Source organism: Penicillium argentinense (assembly GCF_028826775.1).
Source record: "Penicillium argentinense strain IBT 30761 chromosome Unknown utg000010l_segment0_segment0, whole genome shotgun sequence".
NCBI lineage: Eukaryota > Fungi > Ascomycota > Eurotiomycetes > Eurotiales > Aspergillaceae > Penicillium > Penicillium argentinense.
Window position 1 is genome coordinate 278,088 of NW_026622669.1, and position 24,138 is coordinate 302,225.

At 50.9% G+C, this 24,138-nt stretch overlaps 9 protein-coding genes across 9 annotated transcripts; 5 read left to right on the forward strand and 4 right to left on the reverse strand.

The window, feature by feature from the left end:
• Nucleotides 1-785: 785 nt before the first annotated feature.
• On the forward strand, nucleotides 786-1,004 carry N7532_009810 (uncharacterized protein; the record flags this gene model as incomplete). Its single annotated transcript, XM_056622301.1, has 1 exon — nucleotides 786-1,004. The coding sequence occupies one exon, from the start codon at nucleotides 786-788 to the stop codon at nucleotides 1,002-1,004; it is 219 nt and encodes a 72-aa protein (XP_056469717.1).
• A 3,869-nt stretch (nucleotides 1,005-4,873) lies between these two features.
• On the forward strand, nucleotides 4,874-5,151 carry N7532_009811 (GroES-like protein; the record flags this gene model as incomplete). Its single annotated transcript, XM_056622302.1, has 2 exons — nucleotides 4,874-4,944; nucleotides 5,022-5,151. 2 exons carry the CDS (start codon nucleotides 4,874-4,876, stop codon nucleotides 5,149-5,151), a joined length of 201 nt encoding a protein of 66 aa, XP_056469718.1.
• Nucleotides 5,152-6,163: 1,012 nt separating this feature from the next.
• N7532_009812 (uncharacterized protein) lies at nucleotides 6,164-7,820 on the forward strand (the record flags this gene model as incomplete). The annotated part of the gene is made up of 4 exons (XM_056622303.1): nucleotides 6,164-6,266; nucleotides 6,355-6,727; nucleotides 6,804-7,475; nucleotides 7,538-7,820. 4 exons carry the CDS (start codon nucleotides 6,164-6,166, stop codon nucleotides 7,818-7,820), a joined length of 1,431 nt encoding a protein of 476 aa, XP_056469719.1.
• Nucleotides 7,821-8,526: 706 nt separating this feature from the next.
• Nucleotides 8,527-9,512, reverse strand: N7532_009813 (M50 family metallopeptidase; the record flags this gene model as incomplete). Its single annotated transcript, XM_056622304.1, has 4 exons — nucleotides 8,527-8,733; nucleotides 8,793-8,837; nucleotides 8,898-9,260; nucleotides 9,330-9,512. The coding sequence occupies 4 exons, from the start codon at nucleotides 9,510-9,512 to the stop codon at nucleotides 8,527-8,529; spliced, it is 798 nt and encodes a 265-aa protein (XP_056469720.1).
• A 1,424-nt stretch (nucleotides 9,513-10,936) lies between these two features.
• N7532_009814 (uncharacterized protein) lies at nucleotides 10,937-11,602 on the forward strand (the record flags this gene model as incomplete). The annotated part of the gene is made up of 1 exon (XM_056622305.1): nucleotides 10,937-11,602. The coding sequence occupies one exon, from the start codon at nucleotides 10,937-10,939 to the stop codon at nucleotides 11,600-11,602; it is 666 nt and encodes a 221-aa protein (XP_056469721.1).
• A 473-nt stretch (nucleotides 11,603-12,075) lies between these two features.
• On the reverse strand, nucleotides 12,076-14,375 carry N7532_009815 (uncharacterized protein; the record flags this gene model as incomplete). The annotated part of the gene is made up of 4 exons (XM_056622306.1): nucleotides 12,076-13,233; nucleotides 13,293-13,363; nucleotides 13,416-14,005; nucleotides 14,299-14,375. 4 exons carry the CDS (start codon nucleotides 14,373-14,375, stop codon nucleotides 12,076-12,078), a joined length of 1,896 nt encoding a protein of 631 aa, XP_056469722.1.
• Nucleotides 14,376-14,822: 447 nt separating this feature from the next.
• On the reverse strand, nucleotides 14,823-17,156 carry N7532_009816 (uncharacterized protein; the record flags this gene model as incomplete). Its single annotated transcript, XM_056622307.1, has 2 exons — nucleotides 14,823-16,107; nucleotides 16,159-17,156. The coding sequence occupies 2 exons, from the start codon at nucleotides 17,154-17,156 to the stop codon at nucleotides 14,823-14,825; spliced, it is 2,283 nt and encodes a 760-aa protein (XP_056469723.1).
• A 1,384-nt stretch (nucleotides 17,157-18,540) lies between these two features.
• On the reverse strand, nucleotides 18,541-21,117 carry N7532_009817 (GH92 family glycosyl hydrolase; the record flags this gene model as incomplete). Its single annotated transcript, XM_056622308.1, has 1 exon — nucleotides 18,541-21,117. One exon carries the CDS (start codon nucleotides 21,115-21,117, stop codon nucleotides 18,541-18,543), a length of 2,577 nt encoding a protein of 858 aa, XP_056469724.1.
• A 1,814-nt stretch (nucleotides 21,118-22,931) lies between these two features.
• N7532_009818 (SDR family oxidoreductase) lies at nucleotides 22,932-23,997 on the forward strand (the record flags this gene model as incomplete). The annotated part of the gene is made up of 2 exons (XM_056622309.1): nucleotides 22,932-23,653; nucleotides 23,718-23,997. 2 exons carry the CDS (start codon nucleotides 22,932-22,934, stop codon nucleotides 23,995-23,997), a joined length of 1,002 nt encoding a protein of 333 aa, XP_056469725.1.
• Between the last annotated feature and the right edge of the window lie 141 nt (nucleotides 23,998-24,138).

A 24,138-nucleotide genomic window follows, 5' to 3' on the forward strand; every position in this document is an offset into this window, starting at 1 on the left:
ATTCACAAGGCGTCGCTCTGCTGCTGAGAGTGTTGGCAGTTTCGTTGGAATAATTGAGATTTGTCTCTCTAAGAGTGGAATTTGTCTGAATTGACCCCTGAGACGTCTTTTCAAGGTCCCAAGATCTGATGGCAGCTCTGGGAGCTGGGGTAGGTCCTTAATACTTTCAAAAAGCTCACAAAGGAGCTGAAAGTTTTCTCGAGATATTGCCATCGTAATCATCAGCAAAGTGAGTGCAGCACTGAATGCGTCCATTGGAGTTCTTGTCTGAGGAACAGGAACAACATCCAAGGAGACATCCTGGAATATTGGTATGGCTGAGTGATATATGCCTTTGGGAGGAGGCATAGATAGTTTCGGTGTTGATAGAGAAGCGGAGATGGGTGTTGTAATAGTTTCTGTGTCTGACTCCTGTGGCCCTTCCTCTTCTTCAGACTCTGGTGAGGCTAGGGCATCCTGATTTAACTGAGCGATTCTCTCTCTGGTCAGGGTACTATCCAGAACTTTCAGGGCAACCATATGACCAACATCGCTCTCAGGCTCAGGGCTTAGGCTACCGTCTGATTGCTCTGAAGAGGAATGCTGTTGTTGGGCTGGGACTGAATCCTGATCGCTCTTGATAGACTAGTAAAATATAGTTAGTAAGTAATTCAACTCAGGTGTTGTCGAGGAACTTACTTTTAAGCTCAGTTGCCGCGAGCTTAAAATAATAGATGGGTTATCATCACTCGTACTGACATCAAGCATATCCACGTCAGCATCACCAGCTTGATATTGCTCAATAGATGGTACTATGGGCCCAGCAGGGTTCGATGTCTGCATTAGTGTCTGCTGGTGTACTTGAAGGGGAATCTGAAGTCCCTGAGAAGGATCGTGCTGTTGTTGAAGGTGATATTGCTGCTTCTGGCTACGAGATTGCTGTCCTTCCTCAGGGGCATGGCCAAGCATTTCTTGGTATCGGAGGTACTGAATGGGCCGGCGATGTCCGCGTCGCGACATTGTGAGGATGACTTGGTGAGGCTGTGGAATCAAGATAAATAACAGGGCGAGGTCAGGCCTAAAGTCTCGTTAGCTTAAGTATGGAAACTTGTTGAGATAAGCAGAGTGAGAAAGGACCCTGAAATCCTGATGGAGTGATCGCACTGAGAAAGTTCAGTCTGCAAAGCCGGTAACCGTTTGGCACAGGCTGGGACAGTGTGTGTCTTACCTAGGGCATGGGGAAATTTCTGGGGCTCGTGTGAAATGCCAGCGAAAATAGAGGACTGGATACTAGGAGAGCTGATGAAAAGGATTGTTGTTGACAGAAGAGCGTGTGTAAGTAAACATATTTGTTTTGGCCTGGCACTAAGGCGCCCTGTAGTGTATAGCAGGTGTGGGCGGCAAAATCCCACGCGTGCCTGCCTAAAGTGCCATATTTATGGTGCAGTGTTGTGTCTGGTGGTAGTATCACAAGATACTGGACCAGAACGGTATTGAAAACGTAAATCGTAGCACTGTCGTCTAGAAACCTCATTTTTAGAAGTAAGGAAAATTTTTTAGAAGTGATAAAAATATAAAATAAAGATTGCAAGCTGTTTGGGGTTTTAAAAATAATGAAATTCACATTTGAGCCATACTACTTCTATATGGACCGTACTATAGAGTATGACGGGTACACTGCTGATTACAATACTGTATTGTACTATTATGGACTGCCGCAAAACGCGACGCCAACTATCATAACACATCCACAACACCCTTCTCACATCCTCCATCCTGACTTAATCACTGCTCCAACTCTCCGTCTGTCCAACAAATCAACTACACTGCCCTTTTAAGGGACCCCAAGGCCCAAATTCAGTATCATTCAGCAAAGCTCAACTCTGTGGGTAAGTCACTCCACTAGTCCTAACCTCACAGGTGCTGTGTGAGGAATGGTAATTGACTGTTATAATGGACCCCTGGCTAACATTTCTACAGTCCAACATCTACTATGCCTTCAGGAATTTCTGTCGCCTCACAGTCACGGGGCAAAAGTCTCAGCAAAAGGGTGATTATTCATACTTCCAAATCTGGCTTCAAGATTCAAGAGACTAATCAAAATCATATAGGCTAGAATCTCAGAGTGCGAAGATCCTCCTCAGTTCCCTGAAGTACAGACAGTTCGACCGCGAACCACAGATCAAGAACCCTGCAGCTCATCCCTACAAGAATCATCCCAGGCAACAATAAGCACTACTAGCTTAGCCATAAGTCAGGGAACGACTGAGCCATGTGAAACCCCGATTCCGACTGATGTCCCAACAAGCGAAGATATCATTTTATCGACCCTCGAACAAGATACTTGTTCTATGCCAGGGGGGATGGAAATAGACAAGTGCAGCGAAACAGAAAAAGAAAAAGAGGAGGCACTCGACCATATCATATTCATGCAAAGTTCCCACTGGGAGCTGAGCAAGAGAGGGCCCTCTTCTACGAGCGGCAACTTATCTACTACTGCCGTTGGCACTACCTATTATATTTCTGGGTGGATGCGAATAATGTTGATGAACTTGTGCAGAAAGCACAGCCTGGTTTAACGCCAAACCAACCTGAATGGGGGTCACACCTCACCCATGCCCAGAATTTGGTTAAGGTTTGGAAGTCTAATACGATTAAGAGCATGCAGGTATAGTCCAAGGCTACCTCCTGACTATCTATAGTTACCCATGGCTAATTATCGCAGGCATATGTTCGGGACAGGGTCAACTTCACTGATTCAGAATCTCGGTCCACAGAGCGCCTCAGGGCCATCACGAATCGAAAGAATCTTTACACCTATTTTAAGGAAAGATTCACATCTCATGACTACTTTCTTGTCTTTTCGTGGGTCAGAGACATAGTAGACTATGATCGATCAACTGCAGAAGGACAAAATTATATCAAGAGTATATTAACCCCGGTCCTTATCTCCACACGTCATTTTCTACTGGCATAAGCTAATCTGACTTTAATTATAGCTATTTTTGCCAACCTAGCATCCTACTGCAAAGCCCACTATGACCTCTTACACTCCAGTGAAAAGGTTATTCGGGACACCGCCCCCGGGTATCTGCTGAAGATCGTTAAAGAATTCTTTTTCAAAGCACCTCATAGTGTGAAGCTCAGAAGCATTAAAAGGGAAGATTTTGCTGAGATCGCAGTTGAAACTGCGACTGTGTTGGTCAATGACAGCGGAGATGAAGAGGTCGATGATGAAAATGGTGCTTTTTTTGATTAAACAAGAGCCTATCCAAGATTGTACTAAATTTTGCTTTTTGGTTTTCCAAAGACGATGGAGGGGTTGTCGATTATGCTTTTTTCTGTATTATTACTCAGTCAATTACTTCGTCTTTGATGATCAATGTAATATTTGGGAGATTACCACTTTTCCTGTAGACTCCTTTAGATGCCAAGGAAAAGAGAGTCCTCGAGGATATATTCAGGATCCGGAACATTAGAGATATTTAATTTCTTGCCCCTATTGTAATACTTTCTTTATCCCCTACCAAGACATAACGCCCTGAGACATAGGCGACCTCATAGCAACTGAGCTTGCACTCCTATTCTGTACTCTCCTGAATAATTGGGTGGCTAGTGCTTAACCAACCAAATTAAGCTAAGTACAGGAAACATCATAAATATATTATTAGCTCGTGGTAAATTAAATCGTATACATAGGTAGTATAATTCTCTCATCATATAACCTTATATAATGCGCGCACTGAAACTTTGGTATCTCAATACTATACTACACTAATAAGAGCTATATAGTAATGAGGAATGGCACTCTAGCACTGTATATAATCATTACACAAAGTGTGGAACACACTATACAGTCACCTGATATGGAACCTCTATAATGAGTAAGCGAATCAGTTTTGCGATACAGTTGTGAGAGGGTTGCCAAACCGTATTGAGGGGCGAAACGTATTAGGGCAGCAAACCTGTATTGAGGCGGCAAAACCGTATTAGTGCAACAACAGTATCGAAGACCATAACCGTATTTTGTCTTTAATACTGTAGTGTCTTCAATACTATATTTAATCTAAAACTGTATCTAAACTATATTGACACGTCAATATAGTATTCTACTTGTTTTAAATCTACTACTGTATCTAAACTGTACGGCAATGGTATTCAGATATTATATGCGCCCCTATGTGTATGATCCATCATGTATATATTCCAAAATAATTGGCGCTTGTGCTCTGCTTTACCGGACCTGTCCCTTTGATAAGTTGGCTCACGGTGAAGTCCAAGCATTTGACAATGTTGGACGGCACTGGCCACCAGGTTGCTCCCCAGAACCGGCTTGGCCTCATCCTGGGCCTTGATTGCCTGTTCCAACGATTCAGCTTGATTCTGAAGAAACTGCGCATTTAAATCGAGGACCACGACTCACCCCCATTGCCAATGCCAGAAGATTTTCGAAGCTAGGCATCGCTGACACCTCAACTGTCATCAGGCCCGCTTTAAAGCTTTCCTTACACGCCTTTAAATAGGTTTCGAGGTCATATTGATCACATGGCGGATCTTTAGTGCAGATGCACTCCTTTAATACGAACGAAAGAAACTCATGCATGGCTGCAATATCACCCCCGCTTTCACGCTGGGAAGTATACCTTTTGACATAGATGTTCAACCAGCAACGGATCTTTGATAGGATAAGAAGTGAGAAAGAGAGGCTTTTGAACTATATATCGAAATTAGCATTCTGGCGACCGAGGTAGCCTCTACAGATTGCAACAAGAATAAGCTGGAGTTTACAAAGAAGTTTGTGGGGTGCGACACATTTACTCCGGATCCCAACTCAACCCCAGCAAAAGAAGCTAAGCGGATCAAAGAGGAACTCAATGTGGAAGATGGTTTCGACATGGAGCTGGAGTGCACTGGCGTGGAACCCTCTGTTCAGAGGGGGTCTATGCTTCGGGGGCTGGTGGAGTTGTAGGTCAAATTGGCCTCGGTAAACCAGATTTAACGCTCCCAGTGTTGAATACGTGTGAGAAGGAAACAGTTTTCAGAACAACATGGCGCTATGATCCGGGTGATTATGAAGTCGCTCTGGACCTACTGGGCTCCGGCAAGATTTCTGTCAAGCCAGTGATTAGCCACATCACTCCGCTCGAAAGGGCACCAGAGGCATGGGAATGAACGCGGCGCGGAGAGGGGATCAAAAATTTTAATTCAGGTGGACCCAATCACAAAATAGATATTGCAGCGCAGTCAAGGAAAACTCTTCTCTGCCGCGGGAGTTCCACCCTGTGCTTGTCAACTCTCTGACCACAACAAGCTGTAGATCTATTACGTAGACCCAGTTTCATCTGATCAGGGGAAGATTATCAGTGCACCGGGCGTACGACCCTTGAGGGGTCTATTGGGAGCAACATCCTGATAGACAAATCAGCGAATTGCAATGCGCCTATCCAAACCCCCTTTGCTCCGCACAACCAACGCGCGATAGAGGGGCTCTATTTCAAACATTATGCGGTATAAATGGTGAGTCTAGATTTAGGTTTGATCTTCCTGATTTCCATTCTGTCAGCATTTCGGTGCATGCATCTGATTGCGTGTTGCGGTGTCGGCGCTGCTCGGGCAAAGTCGTGAGATCGTGACAAGCTCTGGCCTGATCCTCGGTTTTTGCCTCAGAGAATACCTTAATATACTCTGCTACGTGTTTCACTCTGTCCCACAGTACTTCCCGAAATTAAGTTGAGGCCTCGGTTTCGTGGTTATTTTATTCCCTATTTCTGCTTCGGGTATGGTCCTACCACGTGCGCTATATTACTACGTGCGTTCAACCTACAATACAGAGGGCTCCTCAGTAGACATACATGCATAGATGTCCAGAGCTCGGCGACAATCTCACCGCATGTTGCAATCTGCACCTTCGATGTCGTGATCTTTCGTGATATCAGGAACGGCTGCAGCATGATAGGTCAGATGGCGGTCAGACGGCTTTCTTCCTTGGTCGCCCATTGCGATTTGGCAGCGATAGGCGGCGGCTGCAACGGACTGGGGCTCCCCGCATTACGCTAAACGCACGAGGCCCACATCGACGTCGCTCTGCATCATGTTCATGCGAGATGATCGAATCGGGGATTTGGCACTTTTTAATCTTCCGAATCGGCACCATTGTTCGCCTTTCGCCAGAACAGTTTCAACCATGGGTTTTCTAGGACTCTCAAAGGGCGATGCCAGGGCCTATTACTTGGGAACCCTCGTCTGCCTCGGCGGGTTTCTCTTCGGCTATGACACTGGGGTCGTTAGTAAGAAGCTTATGTCCACTCACCGGTCTTCGAACACGATTTAGGGGCTTGGATATGGAGTTTTGGTGAGACTGATCGTTTTTGGCAGGCGGAACGATCACTCTAGAGTCGTACAAGAGATCCTTCGGCTATACGGACGCGAGCGAAGACACCAACGCCCGCATCTCCTCATTGACGGTTGGATTGCAACAATGTGGCTCATTTGTGGGATGCTTCGCGATTTTCCCGATGGCCTCCCGTTTCGGTAGGAAGCTGTCAATGCAGCTATCCGCCTTGGTATTTGTGATCGGGGCTGCTATTCAAACTGGTGACACCCATGACCTTGCAAGTTTCTACGTCGGACGCGTCGTGGCCGGCCTGGGAGTCGGTGGGGCATCAGTGTTGGTGCCTTTATATGCATCAGAGATGTCGCCTAAGAGACTGCGGGGGCGCATCGGGAGTGGGTATCAATTTCTTTTTACGTGGGGGATATTTTGCAGTTATTGGTGAGCGCTCAATGGACTCGAGTTCTCCTCTGCTTGGCACTAACTGAAGCAGGGCCAATTATGGCGTCAATAAACATATCAGTCCGAGATTGGAAAAGCAATGGCAGATACCCATCTCTATGCAGATCATTCCAGGAGCATTGCTCGGTCTTGGTATGATCACCGTTCCCGAAAGCTGCCGGTGGCTCGTACAACGAGAAAGATGTGATGAGGCATGGGAATCTCTCACTTGGATCCGGGCCTCTCACGGCGCCGAAGTGCAGGACGAAATGAATGAGATCGTGACTACTGTGGTTCTCGAAAGAAACTGCAGTCGCAACATCCTCCGCTCGAGAGTATCGCTATACCGGCTGATGCTGGCCTTCACTGTGATGGTCGCACAGGTCTGCACGGGCGCGAATGCTCTGGCGTACTTTTCACCTCAGTTCTTCAAATTAGTGGTGGGGGATGGAACGGATAATCTTCTCATTTCGGGTATCTTTGGTGCGATCAAAATTGTTTCGTGCGGCGTCTTCATCTTTTTTCTCTCGGAAAAGATGGGCCGTCGAGCCTCCTTCTGTGGCGGGGCCATCCTCATGTCTGCCTGTTTACTTTGCGTTGCAATCGTCGATAAGCTTGAGCCTCCTCTGGGCGATGGAGTCGTGAGTGGTGCTGGTATTGGCGTCATCGCGTTATTGTTCTTGACGATCATCGTGTACAACATGTCATGGGGTCCTCTTGGCTGGTGGGTTTCTTTGCCCATCAAATTGGTTGATGCGGTGAACCGACGTTGCTGACGTTATGCAGGATATACATTGCAGAAGTTCTATCACCGAGCACTCGTGATCTAGGAGTTGCTATTTCGTTAGGAACTCAATGGATCTTCAACATTATCTGGTCGGTCTCGACCCCATACATGATTAACAGCCTAGGATGGGGCACGTTCCTCTTTTTCGCGATCATCAACGCCTGCAGCGCTGTATTTGCATGGTTTTTTGTTCGAGAGACAATGGGGAAATCTCTGGAAGAGATGGAAAAGGAATTCAATCCGGATATCTATGACGAGAACAGCGAGAAATCAATGGTTTAGAGACATCAAATATGACGTGAGGAAACTAGAAAAGCATCGAGTGACATCCTCGAGAGAGTTGCATGAACAGGGCGCTAGCATATCAGAAAGAAGTTGTTCAAAAATATTTTCAGTAAGTTATCGTTGGCTCGCTCGTAGTGTCCCTTCGCTTGATTATGGTCCTTTGATTGTCTAGCACTCGAGTTAAGACGTCGTCCGGTCGGCACTATGATATTTCATCGCGTGGATTTGTTTTAATGGCCAAGGCAACTTCCGCTTTGCTGCGTACCGCACATGAACTGGCCGCTGCCTGCAGCCCCTGGGCAGGGTGCAAATACGATACCTCCTCAAATACATTATGATAGCATACCCAATCGTGCGAATTATGGCAGAGAGCCAAGGTGACGTTGCTTGCTTCGTCGAAACGGTAAAAGATCATATAACTGAAACGAGGTGGATGCAATTAGGTATGCACAACTAATAGTATCAACCAAGTACAGTCAGGTGGTCTCGCCACGAACAAGTTCGTGTCCGATCCACCTCTATTCTAAATAAATGACCGAGACAATTTGAATGTTGTAAAAATACAGAAACCGTGGGTATATTCGCGGAATATTGATCGGTGCGCAACAAATTTACCTTTCCAAACAAATAGCGAGCGGAGAAAACAGGTGCGAATAGAAAAATCGTCAGATGCGTTTCGTCGTGAATGTTCTTACCCATTCGCTTAAGTTGGGATGAAGTGCTGAGAGTCTTTTTCCTGTTGACTGAAGCTTTCCGGGAAGGCTGCGATCCCACCGATGATTCCAATAGCCATAAAGCAGAGGCTGATGATGGACCAAATGACACCCCAACACTGAGAGGACCCTCCATATTTCTTCGCGAAGACGCTGGCATCCGAGCTGTTGACTTTGCGCAGGATGAGATCATCGCACTATAAAGAGTTTTGTTAGCAAAATCACGACACTGTGGCGAGGAGCAAGAAGTGCATACAATATCCCACACGCTATAAAGGGCTGACATGACACCAATAAAAAGCTGCCCAGGGAGTTAGCGCTTGACATGCGACGCAGGGATGGTAAAAGGGATGGAACCTACCACGACCCATCTCAGGGCTTCACCGTGGGCAATGAACCAGCAGGCCACCAGCAAGCCGACCGCCAGCAGGACGGTCATGATGGTCAACCAATCCCGGCGTGCCCACCAGAGGGTCAGCAGGAAGCAGACCCCGAGGACAATGCTTGCCACCTTGGATGCGACGATATCGAAGCCGGCGAAAATGAGGAGGGCACCAATGATAGAGGAGCCGAGATAACCAGCGGGCAGAGTAATGGCACTCATTCCACCCTGCATATGGGTCACACCACCTTCGTGCGGGTCCAGACTGATGGATTTGACTCTGCCACCGGTGCAGCAGGCCGTGATAGCATGACCGAATTCATGGAAGGCGATCACCAGCATCTAGGTACGGTCAAACATGGGGTCTAGGCAACCACGGGGTCGCATCGCGCATGGAGTTCTTTTTCTCACCTTGAAGGGCCACAGGGACCAGCGCAAGTAGGGCAAGTTCCAGAGCAGGGCGATCACGACGACATAGACGGCCATCACGCCGAGGGTGATACTTTGGGTATGGTTGACGGAGAGCCCCCGTCTAGCCAGTTGCGGGGCCGCCTCGACCGCTCGTTCTCCAAGCACTTGGTATAACGCCGGCATGGTTGCGAGTTGGGAGGGCAGTGGGTGCGTCGCGATAGCTGGAGCCGGGGATGCAAAGGGCACGAGTGGTCGCGACGTTGGAGCTTTAAAGTCGTGGCTGGAGCCAGGTTGAAATGGCTGGACGCGCGGAATGTCGCTGGGACGCGCATGTGCGGCTGTTTGTTGTGCGGCTGGTTGCCTGTTTTGGACTAGCGCACATCTATTTTTGGCTCAGCCTTATATATAGTGGACTAGGTAGTCAATAGATCTCCATAGTAAATGTGAAGAGTTGGTCGATCCTGCACAGCCACAGTTACCTCGCTTGGGTAGTTTACAGATAAAGACGTGCTACAATGTACACCAGTGTAGTAGAAATATCATGGTTGGTACAAGTGCTAGCACGGCGGGTGGGAAACCCACACTGAGTATATCCGACACAAGTGTGCTGACATGTGACTGCACTTGAGTCTGTCCAAGAAAGAGCAGCGGCAGGATTTGTCTTGAACACTTGGGACCAGAGCACCTCCAGGCTTCCAATTAAGGCGACCGGGAGCTTTTGGTGTGATGCTTCACACATACTACCCTAAAGCATGTAGTACATATCGACCTGACTGCTTGCAGTGTGGCGACATCACACCACGCACTACACTATATAATCCTTACTTAGCACTTGAGAAATACAACAATTGTACACTACCTTAGGGTTGTGTGTACTCAATTCACAGCCTGGCCAGCAGATGCCAAATATTTACTGCACAATGTATTGTGGTCTCGCCGATACCATGCTACGAGTGTATAAGCCCCGAGACTTTATGAGTGAATGGCCATAGCAAAGATTATACCACCGGACACACTTCAATGTGTATGATCATGTTGGCCTCTTCAGCATCTCAACGTACATTGTATTTGCACTCGTCTTTGGAACTGTGTAAAGTTACGTGACCACTCCACAATATCTTACCTACGATGTTATGGGTAGGTAGTAGGCGTCGACGGGAAAACCAGGGTATCATTCATTTACTACACTACCTCCAGGCAATGATGCTTGGATTCCTCGTCACATGGTGTTAGGCGGCGACTTCACACTTTCCATCGATGGCAGAATCACATGTGATGATGGCCGGCGGTGGCTCGCGCGCCGCCCTCGACCCCTCCACCTCTTCTCGTCCTCTTCGACCCCCGCTGCTTCCCCTCCCGCACTTCCCATCTCCATCCACACACTCCACCCGCAACTCTCTCAACTCCACACTGCACCACCAGTGCTATTTCGATTCCATTGACCGGTAAGTGCAATCGGCTCCCCCGGTTCGGTGATCTGACAAGGGAAGGAATCTCGCATCCTGAACGCTGCAACGAACTCGACTTGCTTGCTCCAGCTACTCTAGTGAGTGAGCACGTTCCGCAACACCCAGCACTCAACTCTAGGACAATACCGAACCGCGACGATGAACCAAAACCCCGAGTCTACGGACTGCCAGGCGGACGGTCTCCCTGAGGTCCAACCCATCGAAATGCCCTCCATCGTGAAACTCGACCAGGACGGCTCCTTCAGGACCTGGGCAGAGAGCGTCCATCGTGAGCTAGTCTCTCTCCAGGCTGATCGTGTTGTTGACACCAAAATTCCTCGGCCGGCCGAGGATGATGCACGATACACTAGGTGGAGGGAATGGTCTATCACAATACGATCATGGTTGTTCGCACAGCTGACCAATGACATGATGGACTATGTCCTGGTCTTTTACAGACAGCAGGTTGAAAAGGGCGCAATTCCGCGATACGCTGATGAAGTATTCCACTTGATCGAACGTGCCTCGAATGCACTCACTGGAGAGGCCCCTGCCGCTATCTCAAGCTTCTGGGAAGCCCGACGCAACCAATTCCCCACCGTCAAGGACTACATCATTGCTTGGAGGGCCGCGGTCGAAGACCTTCACGAAAACGATCAGGCGATCTCCCCATACATGGCCACCCAGATCATGTTCTCGGAATTGAAGAGTGACATGCCGTTGCTCATCAAAACCCTTGTGAAGAAGGGCCGGGGACGTGAGCCATCCATGAAATTCCATGAATTCTTGAGCATCGGTGACCTCTTGATTTCTTCTTCAATGTAAGGAACTGGCTCCGACGACTGCACCTCGTTGAAGGAGGCCAAGGCGGGTGACAGTCACTGACACTGACTAGTACATGGGTCTATGGTGTTTTCGGAGGGAAAGAGTGGGCGCTGAATCGGATTATCATGGGTTTGCTTTGCGGCAGGCTTACTCTACACAGGAATATTGATGGACACCAAAGAGAGCTCTTTGACAATTTTCGAGGTCGCGACTGGACTAATCAACTTTATCCGCTCTCATTCCATCCGCTCTCATTTCTAGTGTCTAGTTCCAGTGTCACTAATGAACAGGTACTTTACACCAAGATAGGAGTAGCTTGAAATTTAGTTAAAATTAAATAGATGATGCTTCTGCGATTCGAAACTCCCCCTAGCGAGCCCCCATGCCCCCATAGCTTCACACAACGATTCCGCAACTCTAGTGTTTCATTATATAACCACTGGCAGACGTGCCATTGTCAGATCTGGAAATTATCATTTCCCTGTAAGATTAATAGTGGGAAGATCCGACATGTGCAGCTTTGCACTTCCATACGGACGCAATGTCGCCTCGAAAATATCGCTCAGACACGTCCGATTACTCTTGGGGATGGGTGAGTCCGGCACAGCGCCCCGAAACATGGGCCAGTCAATCAGACATGCCCTGGCGGTCATATACATCGGCAATTGGCCATCCGTGAAGGTCGGCTCTGGAAGCGATCCCGAACCGGCGTGATATTCCAAGGTGGATGGGTCAATGGCCACGTTCCACTCGGTGGTGTTCAGCAATGCGTAATCATGAGCCTGGTCTGGGTATGTTCCGGCTGGATAGTCTTTCTGGGTATTGTAGAATCTGGGTGCCTCCGCTGACGTGGTGTGTGGGATGTGCAGCGCGTACAGGAGAGGTCCTCGGTAGACCGCGACAGTGTCGTTGGCCCTATCGGCGGTGATCAGATCCATTCCAAGTTGATAACTAAACTTCGTAGTGCCAGCTGGAAGGTTGAGCTTGATCAGACCAGTCTTTGGATCCTTGGGCGCGCTATCGTCCCGGGGAGATCCCTGGATCTTTGTCTGAGTAGCCCAGTTGGGAACGCGGAGATACAATTGGAATGGCACATCACTGTCCACAGTATAAGACAGCGTATTGTCAAAAGGATAGTCTGTCTGACAGTCGACAGAAACTATCTTTCCTTGGATCTCAGTCTGAACACGTCCAGGGCTAAGCAGCGAGTGAACAATCCCCGTATCACCATTTCTTACATAGCTGTACATGGCGAATTTGGGATAGCCTTGAGGATGGTTCACAGTGCAGCATGGATAGTCGGGCTCCACGCCGAAGGTTTGCCCAAGAGTGTTGACGTTCCAGAAGGGCGTCGCTGACAGATTCTTTGAGAATGGCTGATTGGGCTCGGTCATATACTGATGGCTCCACCAATCCCCCGAAACCGCAGCCGGGAGAGCATTGAAGGCCGCCAGTTCGGCACGGTCTGCGTAATCAGAGTCACCAATTGCATAGAAGTTGTACGCAAGGGAGTAGATCACTTCAACGTCAGTGCACAGTTCCGATCCGTAATACGGATTGAGACCAGCGAGGCGCTCATCTGCGAGAATGGTTCCGGACGCAGAGCCGTGATATTTGAATGTCCAATCTACCTATATCCAATTTAGTTGGTTTTTTGTTCCCCCCAGATTCTTCGAGTGGAATTTCATACTCCATTCTTTGCGGTCGTTAGGAGGCTTTCATTGGAAGTCGAGCGCCGCATGACAGCTGCGTATTTGAGACCTAAGATTCAAGTTAGTCGACAACTTGGTCTCGAAAATAGCTTAGCGCATACCCTCAGCGACTGTAACACCATGCAAAAATGGCCACTGATCATCTGTGACTGACGCCGGCACATCGTACAGATCCTGAGAAACGTAATTCTCTTCAGTGTACCATCCCTCCCACTTAGAGGCATATTTATAAATCATCTCAATATTCTGCTTTAGGAGATTGGTCTGGTTCCCGGGATGGTAATCCAGAAGCCACTGCAAGCTAACAATCATATCCTCTGACCGCGCTTGAAACCAAACGAAATCATCTGCGCTCAGCTTATCACCACTCTGATAAACCATTCCAGTTCCATTGTTCTTCAGCATCGAATTCATGAGACCATTGAAGCGATGCAACGCATCCACAATAGGCTTCTCATATGTTGCATTTGCATCGGCAAGGTTGGTCAATCCGAGGAAGATGAGTGTGCGAGCCCAGATCATTCGCTGACCCCCAGCAACAGTCTCTGGTCCGATCCACCCGTCGGGCTGGATGCGATCCAGAACGGTATCGACAACTGTAGAGACCTGCTCTTTGAGACGCTCATCTTGCAATGTATAGGCGAGCGGGACCAGGCCGTTGACCCAGTATGGCAATGCTTCATTCAGGTTGCTGTTTGAATTAGTTCAACCGAATCCTCATTTATCAGCAGTTGGAGAGCTGTACCTGTATTCCTCATTGCCTCCCAACCAGGTCGAATTGGCAACAAATCGAAAGAAGTCGAACAGGTGACCTGCAAGACCCTCGGCCGATGCTTCTAGTTCGGTGCGTAGCCATCCATTCGGCGCGATACTTCCCAATGGAAAAGGCTCGTACGCCAATGGGACCACTATCCAGATGAGAATGATTGCTTAGTTTCAGAAAATATTGATGCACTATTGCTTCCAGGGCACTCACATCCTGACGATGGCCCAGTGCTTTGCGCAAGACCAAGCCCCCCAGTCATTGACAGCGCAGTCGCAATAGTGGTCGACAGTCGCATGATGAGACAGGAAAAGAGCTCCGAACGCGATTTCTATGATCCACCAAGATACTTTTGGGGGTGGGGGGTGCTTTTCTATATTGTGGCCGCTTGAGGCACCCGCGCATCCGGAAGGAGGTCCTTATGACGGGGAGGACATCGTGAGGGGAAATGTAACATGGGCGGCGCCCGTGCGGGACAGGCCGATACCTCGTCGACTTCTCCGTGCAGATCGTCACGATTTCGGCAAGAATGCTCGAGACAAACATTGTGCCGTCGGTGTTTTGCCGCAAAGGGAACCTCCGCTCCAATCGGGTCTATCAAATACAACATCAAGTCGAGCAAGTGAGACATTGCGCGTCAAAAATGGTTCTTCTCTAGTTCACATTTCAAGTAAAATCGTACAAGATGAGGACCTGTTTCTAAAGACCCATGGCCATCCAGACTTCAAATTGCCCTGGAGGTCAATCAAACGCGGATCACAGTTCCATTTTCCTTCCGGGTAAATTCAAGGAAGTCCTTGAGATCGTCGTGCTTCGGTTGACCCACGACGAAGACAGCAGGCTTGCCATAAGGAGCGGCAACTTGGATAGTCTGACCACCCTGGTATTTTTGCCCACTCCAGACGTGGGTGAAAGTCTCCTTACCGGGCAGGTAGACCTCGACGCTGGTACGGCCCTGGTCCAGAACAGGAGCTACGTACAGGTCGGACCCAAGGTAGAAGCTCTCATAGCTGATGCTCTTGGCCTTGGCATCGTCAGGATGATAGATAACAGGCATGCGAAGCAACGGCCAGGAGAGATTCTTGCTCTCGGTATCCAGGATTCGACGACGGTAAGCGGCCAGGCTGCGGAACATGCGGGCATTATAGGCGTAGTAGGCGTAAGTGGTCGCGTTGGTGTAGAATTGCGCGTTCAGCTGGGGCACATTGCCCTCGTGGGATCGAAAGACGGCGCTGGAGACAGCAGACAACTCGCCCCAACGTCCAAGCAGCTCGGCAGTGCGGTTGACAGTACCGGCATCGGTCCAAGTAGTGGTGTATCCGCCAATCTCAACGTGACCATGGGGGAAGCCGGACAGACCCATGTGGCCCATGACGGTCACAGAGGACTTGATACCATCATTCACACCCCAGTTGGTGTCTTGGTCACCAGCCCAATACAGGTTCATGTAGCGCTGAGAGCCCAGAGCCGACGAACGCTGGAAAAGAATGGAATCCTTGAAGCTGGAAACGCTATTGATGAGCGAGTGGTGAAGCTTGGGCCAATCGCGAGGGTACTGGTTGTGGTAAAAGAGAGGGTCGATGCTCTTATTGTAGAATTGGGTGTCCGGAAGCACAGGGGTGTATTCACCAAAATCGCACATGTAGCCCGAGATGTTGGCGCTGAAGACCTGATCGGTCAGAATGCCACGGAACCAGGCACGAGCCTCGGGGTTGGTGAGATCCAGGATTCCGGCGTCGATCCCCGGGCCGCTGGAAACAATAGAGGTGCTGTTGGTCGTGGCGTTCTGGATCATGTACCCACCCTTGGTGGCCTCCAGGAACATGTTCCGGCGATAGCCATCGGGCTTGGTGCTCACATTGGCAAGGAAGGGGTTTACATAGCTCAGAGTGCGCACGTTGTGTTCGTCGCGCAGGTTCTGAACAAACTTGTTCCAAGTAGGGTAGAGCTTTTCGTCAGACTCCCAGTTCCACCAAAGACGAGATATCTCGCCAGAGAAAAAGGAAGCGCTTTGCTTGTGAGTACCAGACCTGATCATGTTAGTGATGGAGCATGGGCTTGGTGAGTCAAGGTCGGCTTACCAATCCTGGAGCCAGACACCGGCGATAGGACAATTCTGGCGAAGGCCCTGGTCAACGATTCGGTTGACCTTCTCCTGACCGCCCTGGATACCCATAACCGCACCGGTATCCACCCATTGGGGAAGCTCCGCCATGCGGCCGGTGTACTCAGTCAACATGGTGATACCATGGAGCATATTCTCGGCTTGCATGAGGTAGCCTTCAACGTTGAGTGCAGCATATCTCACGGTCACGGCCTCGGGGCTCTCAAAATCGAATTTAGTGTATGCTGTGCTATCCTCCGACAAGTGAAAAACGCGCGCCTTCGAGGAGATATACTGAGGAACGGCGGAGTAGGTGGTGAACTGATCACCGCCGGCAAAGAAGCTGTCCTCGCTCTCCAGGCGAGTGGTGGGCTGATCTCCACGGCCAACTCCCTGTTCACGGGAGAAAATGGGGACCGACTGATTCTTGAGCGAGGCAAAGGATCCCTGGCCACCAAATCCATAGAAGTCTTCGGACTCGGAGGAACGGTAGGTCAAGAAAACCTTCGTGGACGGGTTCGACGAAGAGCCCGGGTTGACGTTAATACGGAAGGCAATGCGGTCAGGCAGCGAAGAGGGCACCCAGATAGCAAAGGAAAATCCAACAGTGTCGTCGCCACAGCCGGAAAGTGTACCTTGTACAACAGCAGCCTTGTGGTTGAGACTTTCAGCCCACGCGGACTGGGCTACACGGTGGATGTGTTGAGTAGTGCACTTGTCATCATCGACGTCGGTGATCTTGAAGTTTCCATTTGCTCCGACAACATTATCGATCCCAGCGCTGGCACCCAGGAATGGCTTACCCGGGATGGTCTCCCAGAATGGGATATTCCCACGAGAAACAGACAGATGATTGGCGTCACTGTCTACCGTCAACTCAAAGCCATTCCCGAGATTCCACGGCGCGCGCGCCGCCAGAGTTGGGACGGACGAGACCGCGAGGGTCGCCCAAATCCAAGTCTTTGGTCCGAACATCTTGCAGCGGCAGTTTTGGCCTAAGGAGGCCGGGGCAGTCGGGCCGCATTCGTAGTATTTAAAGGACTTTCAGGGTATCGCGGGGCCTTTCCAGGCTCCCCCCCGAACTGCCGAAATCCCAGATGTAACTTGGTCCACGATTCAAAATTTGCTGTGACCCGCGTGCACTAGGCTCGACGTCACAGACAAGTACGATCGATTTCGGCAGGTCTGTAATGACGATCAACGAGCCCAACATGTCAGTGGCTGGATCTCCTGGTGAACCCCCACCATCCGCGGCCCACTCGGGTCGTAACGAGCACCGGCTCGGAAAACTCCCGGCTCGTCGTGTAAACGTATTGCCGTGCCCCGGATTTCGGGGGCCTGCATCAGATCGCTCGCTGAGGCCGTGGATCCGGTCGCCCCAGGCATGAGGAAGATCATGCCGCCCATAAGGGCCACTCGGCTGTTATGCCGTGCACCTCGCGCAGCATGTACGAGACGATGGATGGGCGTTGTAAGAAGGATGGGCTGATGGACAGCCGTTCGTCACGAGACTGTGGGGACTCCACAGTCCGGGCTTGGCACGCGCCACACGCCGAAGAGCAGCCAAAGAGCACGAAATGCGGGCTAAAATGGCAAAAGGCTGCACCCGCTAACTCCTATACCGATTTGGGTGGCTGCGGTGAATGATTCAAGTGCGCCTGTTCGAGGATGGCGAGACTCTCCCGCGGATTTCGACATTCAGGTCTACTCGCCATTTTCCCCGCGCTCGTCGGAGCGACCTCGGCCGAACAGTACCCTAAGATATTGCATGCTTCAATTCTTACGCAACGGTTCAGGGCATTATGGGTCGTGAAAAGCCGCAGCCGAGCTCGCTGAATTTCAATTTGCTCTATATGGGAATAGTGGATCTGGGACTAAACGCGAGTTAAATGCCTCACCAGCGGTGGCTCTCCTTCCCTGTTGGAATGCCTCTGCTACACTAGTCATGCATCTGAGAGCTCGATGCTAGCCCTATCGATCGCAGAGTCACTGGAACGTGGTCAAATGATTATGTCACGCTGTGGCTCCACATAGACTGTCACAAATATGCTCCCTCGTGAACTTGGTGGGCGAAAAAGCTAACGTTGGGTGTAGTCATTTCGATAGTTGCGATACTGCCACAAATCTTGGTCAAACTACTAATTCGAATGTATGATAGTCACGGAGAGAAATATCAACCGGTGTAGTCAGGTCTCGAGTTTCAAACTATGGCAACGCTTTGCTACTGGAGACGCTAGGGTTCTCAACAGCGAGATTTGTAGAGATACCCGGTATAATTAGTTGGCAATTGCATTGAAGATGGATTTAGAGAAACATCTCTAGTAGCCACTGGAAGAAGTTGGGGACCTAGGCTTCCACGTTACAGCCAAACAGGCTGTGTCCCCCAGGCTGTCGGGGCTTCACTCATTTCAAACTCGATGCTAGTCGCTGTGACAATGTCACGATGCTTCAAGATAGGCAAGTCAATATCCTTCCCATTAACCTTGAGGCTTTGAACATATGGCTTGGAGGGCGCTCCAGGTGCGCTGATGACAAGAACTTTCTCGGCTCTGTTTGTCACCTGGCCACCGGTGGCGGCTCCGGTGGGCAAGCGAATGGACACCTTCTCGAAGAAGGGAGTTCCAACGATGTATTCGTCACTAGCAGGATTCACAGGGTAGAATCCCAGAGCCGTAAAGAGATACCAGGCACTCATTTGACCCAGGTCTTCATTGCCACCGAGTCCACCGCTTGTCGCGTTATAATTGGCCCAGGAAATCTCCCGCAAAGTCTCGGCCGCTCGGTCATGGTAGCCCAGGATCGAGTAGAGGTACGGAACATGGTGGCTGGGTTCATTCGTCTGGTCATTGTGGCCGTCCTGGAAATAGGAATCCATTTTCTTCGCCATGACCTCGGGTGCCCCGAATAGTTCAGTTAGGCCCTGTACATCGTGCATGACATCAAATGTGTAGACCCAGTCATCACCCTCAGTCCATCCCCAGGTATTGTTCGCCCAGGTACCATTGGCGTTGCGGGCCTGCATAAACTGGGTCTCGTTGTTCCAGATGTGCTTGTAGTTGCCACTGCGGGCACGCAGGGCATCAATGGCATTCGGTTCAGCTCCAGCGTGGCTTGCGACAACCGAGCATGCATAATCGTCGAAGGAGTAGTCTAGAGTTCTGCTCGCGGACTCGGACCAGTCGTCATTGGAAACCCATCCTTGCTCCATGTAAGCTGTTAGACCTGCTCGCACTTCGTTGGGGGTGAATGGTTCACGATCATAGTATAGCAGTTCCGTGTCTCGATCGGGCGGGGTATAAGCATCTTTCCTGACAGCATCCCAAGCCTTCGAGATGTCGAAATCGCGGAATCCTCGTTCGAGTGCATTTGCCAGGACGGCATCTGCGTTTGTGGCTATCATGATGTTCGTCTCAACCATGTTCGCCCACATGGGCAGCCACCCCGACCAGTCAAAGATCTGAAGCAACGATCGCATCATGCTATTCACTCGCTCTGGTGCAAAAAGAGTCAGCACCGAGTGTTCCGCGCGGTACGTATCCCAAATCGACCACGACTGGTAATAAGAGTCATTGGAGGTATGAAAACTGTCAGTGTATCCGGAGTAGAACACTCGTGGGGAATCGTTGTCTGCGAAAAGCGGCTCCGAGAAGTCATTTGGGTACTGTAGGGAGTGAAATAAACTGGTGTACCAGATCATGCGAGGGTCATGATCCGCATCAGTTTGATTGACGCCTTCGATTTCTACACGGCCGAGTTTCTCGAGCCAAGATTGCTTCACGTCCTCCACTGTATCCTCGAGAGATGAACCGTCCGGAATCTCAATATCCAGGTTCCTACGTGCCTGCTCAATGCTAACATAGGAAACACCCGTCCGGACCTCCACGCGAGTGGTGTCTTTCCGGAATTTGACGTAGGCCCCAGTGAAATTGCCGTGTCTTTGGTTCCCGGCCTCGCTATTGTTCCCGTTGGTCACTCCGTATGATGCAAAGGACTCAGAGAATCGGGAGACAAAAAAGCCCTTGAATGACCGGGCATGGTCTGGCCCAAGAAGATAGTCTTGTCTCTCTGTGTTATATCCGTAGATTTCCTTACGATCAGCATCGATATGGACATCACCTGTCCAGTTCTTCCGAGAAACTTCGACAAAGACCCATGGCTCAAGCTTCTCGCTGGGAGGGGAATCTTTTTGATCCTGAAAGTCTAGCCGGAGATGGCCAGCATGGGATTTGGCAGATAGCGCGGCCTTCAGGTCTGTTAACAAACACTGTTCCTGGGAGTAGCGACTTTTCAGGCCACGATGGAATGTGATATCTACCTGGATTGAGTGGTGATAGTCTGTCTTGTCGGAAGCTCGAGCCTCCAGGATATCCTGCTGCACTTGACGTTTCCTTGTCCGCCCATTGCTACCGCTCTCCACATCACTCGGGACTGAACCGGCGCCACCAGGATCCGGACCATCTCCAGCGGCCTCGGCCGTAGCATTCCAGTCCCGGTCCATCAGCTGCGTCGCATCCAGGAGGACCTCATACACATAGGCGGTGCTGCGTTCATCGCTCTTTCGGAAGGCCAGGCCGCGGTTCTGAAACAAGGGTTGCACATCGCCCATGCCCGGGGTCAGGACAATCTGACCAGACTCGCCCATCCAGATCGCAGGCTGGTGGGTCGCTTGGAACCCATGTATCAAGCGATCCCCTGCGCCGTAGGGGACCTGAGAGATGAAGTTCTCACGCGTCTGAGGCGTCCAGCGAGTCATTCCAAAGGGCACCGAGACCGATGGGATCATCCCGCCATTGCCGTTGGGAGAGGTCCCGTAGGTCCCGATCATCGGGTTGACATGCTGCAGGACCCCGGCGTTCTTGTAATAGTTGGGGTTGTCGTGGCCGATAGGCTGGGCGGCGGCGCTTGCCAGCAAGGGGAGCAAGGATAGGAGCACCATTTCGACGCGATTGCACGGTTGCTGGCGAAGCTTGGAGGAATCCGACTGCCTCAAAATGACACTAATTCCTGCATTAACATTTTTCTTGATCAAAAGGTGCCCGGCCGTTTTCAAGCAGACAATGGAGCTGCGTGACGAAGCGCGGGGGTGGGTGCGTGGCTGGGGGGTTTTTGCGGGGTCAGCGTTGCACTCGCCCAAGCAGCTTGGACCCTTTGCAGACGAGATTGGAGTCGAATATGAAATTCGTAAAGAAGATTCGCGTATACAGTGTATGAGAATATACTACAGTGGTATACGATGCTATTATAGATTGTTGAATCGAGCTGATTCACCGGGTCTTGGCACATCATGTTAGATGATTCCATAAGGGGTGCGCCTTGGAAAGCCCATTCACCCACCACTTTTGGAATAAGCTCGTCGGAAATGAGGATCATCAAGGTACTGCTTTTCCGCCCTTGTGCTCGGTGTGGGGGGAATGGAACGCTTCGACAATCATTGATGAGCCGCAGAGATATATGTATCCAGCTCCCGGCCTTGGTGCTCAACGCACCGGTGCGCTGTTGGAGCATTTTGAGTCAATGAAATCATTCTGAGATGCTGCACTTTCCGCAGCCTCGGAGAATTTTACATCTGTTGCATAATCATATATCCAGATTGTCTGATTTGTTTCGCTGGCATCAGTGTTTGTGTACTGCCTAGGTATACCTTAGGTCAAGTTCGGGTATACTTCTATACTTCCACCAGTCAAGACTCTGCCTGAGGCCACGACGGGATCGGGAGGTTGACAGGCAGGTTCGCAATCACAAACATCTCATTCTTCCGCCTCCGTAGAGAAGCAGTCAACTTTCGAGCCCAACATGGCCAGTGTGTGTTTGCAATGCGTTGCATCTGCGTGACCAGTTCATGTCGTGACCGCTAGCCGTTCAGGCTTGCGAAGGTAACTCGACTGCAGGTACCACGGCCAGCTCCCTCCGAGTACGCTGCCTGCCCGACACATTCAACCCGGGTGAGGGTGACGATGATGCGTTATACCATCCAAGGCGTGACCCCGGAAAAGGCATGGCAGTTCGATTCACGATCCGCCGGAATGAAATTTCCTGAGTCGATAGCACATAATTTGGGCGACCCAATTTGCGGTGGCGGAGACCGCCGATCGTGACTCGCGGGGAGACCTCGGTCAGCAAGCACGTTGGGGGGACGAGAGACGATGAGAGGCATGAGGTCAGATGTTATACAGCTACAGATCATGGGCAGTGACACGCGAGCCATGAACTCTGGGCCAGGCAGATACATTGCTCCCCAGGGGATGCCATGCGAAACCTCGGACAGGCCGGAAGGAGACTGCACCGCGAGATGCAAAAGCGTTGGGACTGTGACAGCGATCGACCGAGGTGATCTTTATTCCCCATCCTTCATGACACTCCATGAAAGAACTGGTTCTTTGCGCGACTCTAGACTGGAGAGGCTGCAGACCGGCCCCATACTACTCAGAGCATACTAGTCTCTTCACATGTCCCGAAATCGCCTAGGCTCGTGCCTGGAGACGTGCAGACGATCCGCCCAGGTGCCGCTGGCCATTGGCGCGCACGCGGGGGGAATTGTGGACCAGACAAAGTCGCACTGGTTGCCCATCTGGTGCGTCGTCGCGGTGATTGGGCGCAGGCCATGAACCTCGGCAAGCGCATCGTGCGCCGCGCATCGTGGATATACCCCGTCATCGCATCGCAGTGCGCAGCAACTTTAAAAAAGAGCCGGGGTCCATTGACTGCCACTTCGTCCTCGACACCTCCCACACCACCTCTCACACCCTCACAATGGCCGCCTACCTCGATCTGCTGCAGCAATATTCGCAAACCGCGCTCGCGCAGCTCCCCGAGCCCGCGCAACAACTGTTGCTCAAGCCTGTTACCCAAAAGGCGCTGGCCGCCTTCCTCGCACTGGGCCTGGTGCGCTCCGTGAACAAGTCGCTCTCCCAATGGACCCTGCAGAATTGGACCCGAAATGAGAAATGGGTGCCGGCGCGCGAGCTCATCCTCCTCACCGGAGGTTGCAGCGGCATCGGAAAGCAGGTCATGGAGGACCTGGCTAAGACCGGCGTGCGTGTCGTGATTCTCGATATCAACGAACCGACCTTCAAGTTGCCCGCCAACGTCTTCTTCTACCGCGCCGATATCACATCCTCCGCCAGCATTGCTGAGGTGGCCAAGACTATTCGTAGCGACCATGGTGATCCCACCGTACTGGTCAACAATGCCGGCGTCGGTCACGACGGCACCATCCTGGACGAGCCTGAGGCCAAGATCCGCCAGACCTTTGAGGTCAACACCATCTCTCACTTCCTGATGGTGAAGGAGTTCCTCCCCGCTATGGTCAAGGCTAACCACGGCCATGTCATTACCATTGCCTCCATGGCCAGCTTTGTCGCACTGGGTGAAATGGCTGACTACTGTTGCTCCAAGGCCAGTGCGCTCGCCTTCCACGAGTCGCTGCGCCAGGAGCTGCGGTACTGGTACAACGCGCCTAATGTGCGCACCAGGTAAGGCTCACCGCTGTGGCTCTCTATCACTTTAGTCATAGAATGCTAACCCGCACATCTATAGCGTTGTCCACCCCATGTGGGTTCGCACTCCCATGATCAAGATGCTGACCGACCACGAATCCCACTTCCGCCAACCCATCATGACTGTCCAGGTCGTCTCCGACGCGATCTGCAAACAGATCCTCACCCAGACCAGCGGCCAGGTCATTCTGCCCAAGAGCCAGTCCGCAGCTAGCCTGGTGCGTGCCATGCCTACCTGGATGCAAGAGGGGATCCGCACCATTGCTTCAGGCTCGCTGCGCCGGTTGCGCGAAGTCCAGAAGGCCGAGGAGGCCAAATAAATGTCGATTCTTTTCTTTCCCCGCTTTCTCGCTATATCCCCGGGAGCGAGCCCGTTTCACTCGCCGATGAGCCATATTAGCCGCGTGTATTGATACGAATATATCCATGTCCATGTTTATGCGTTCCTCCCTGTAAGAGAC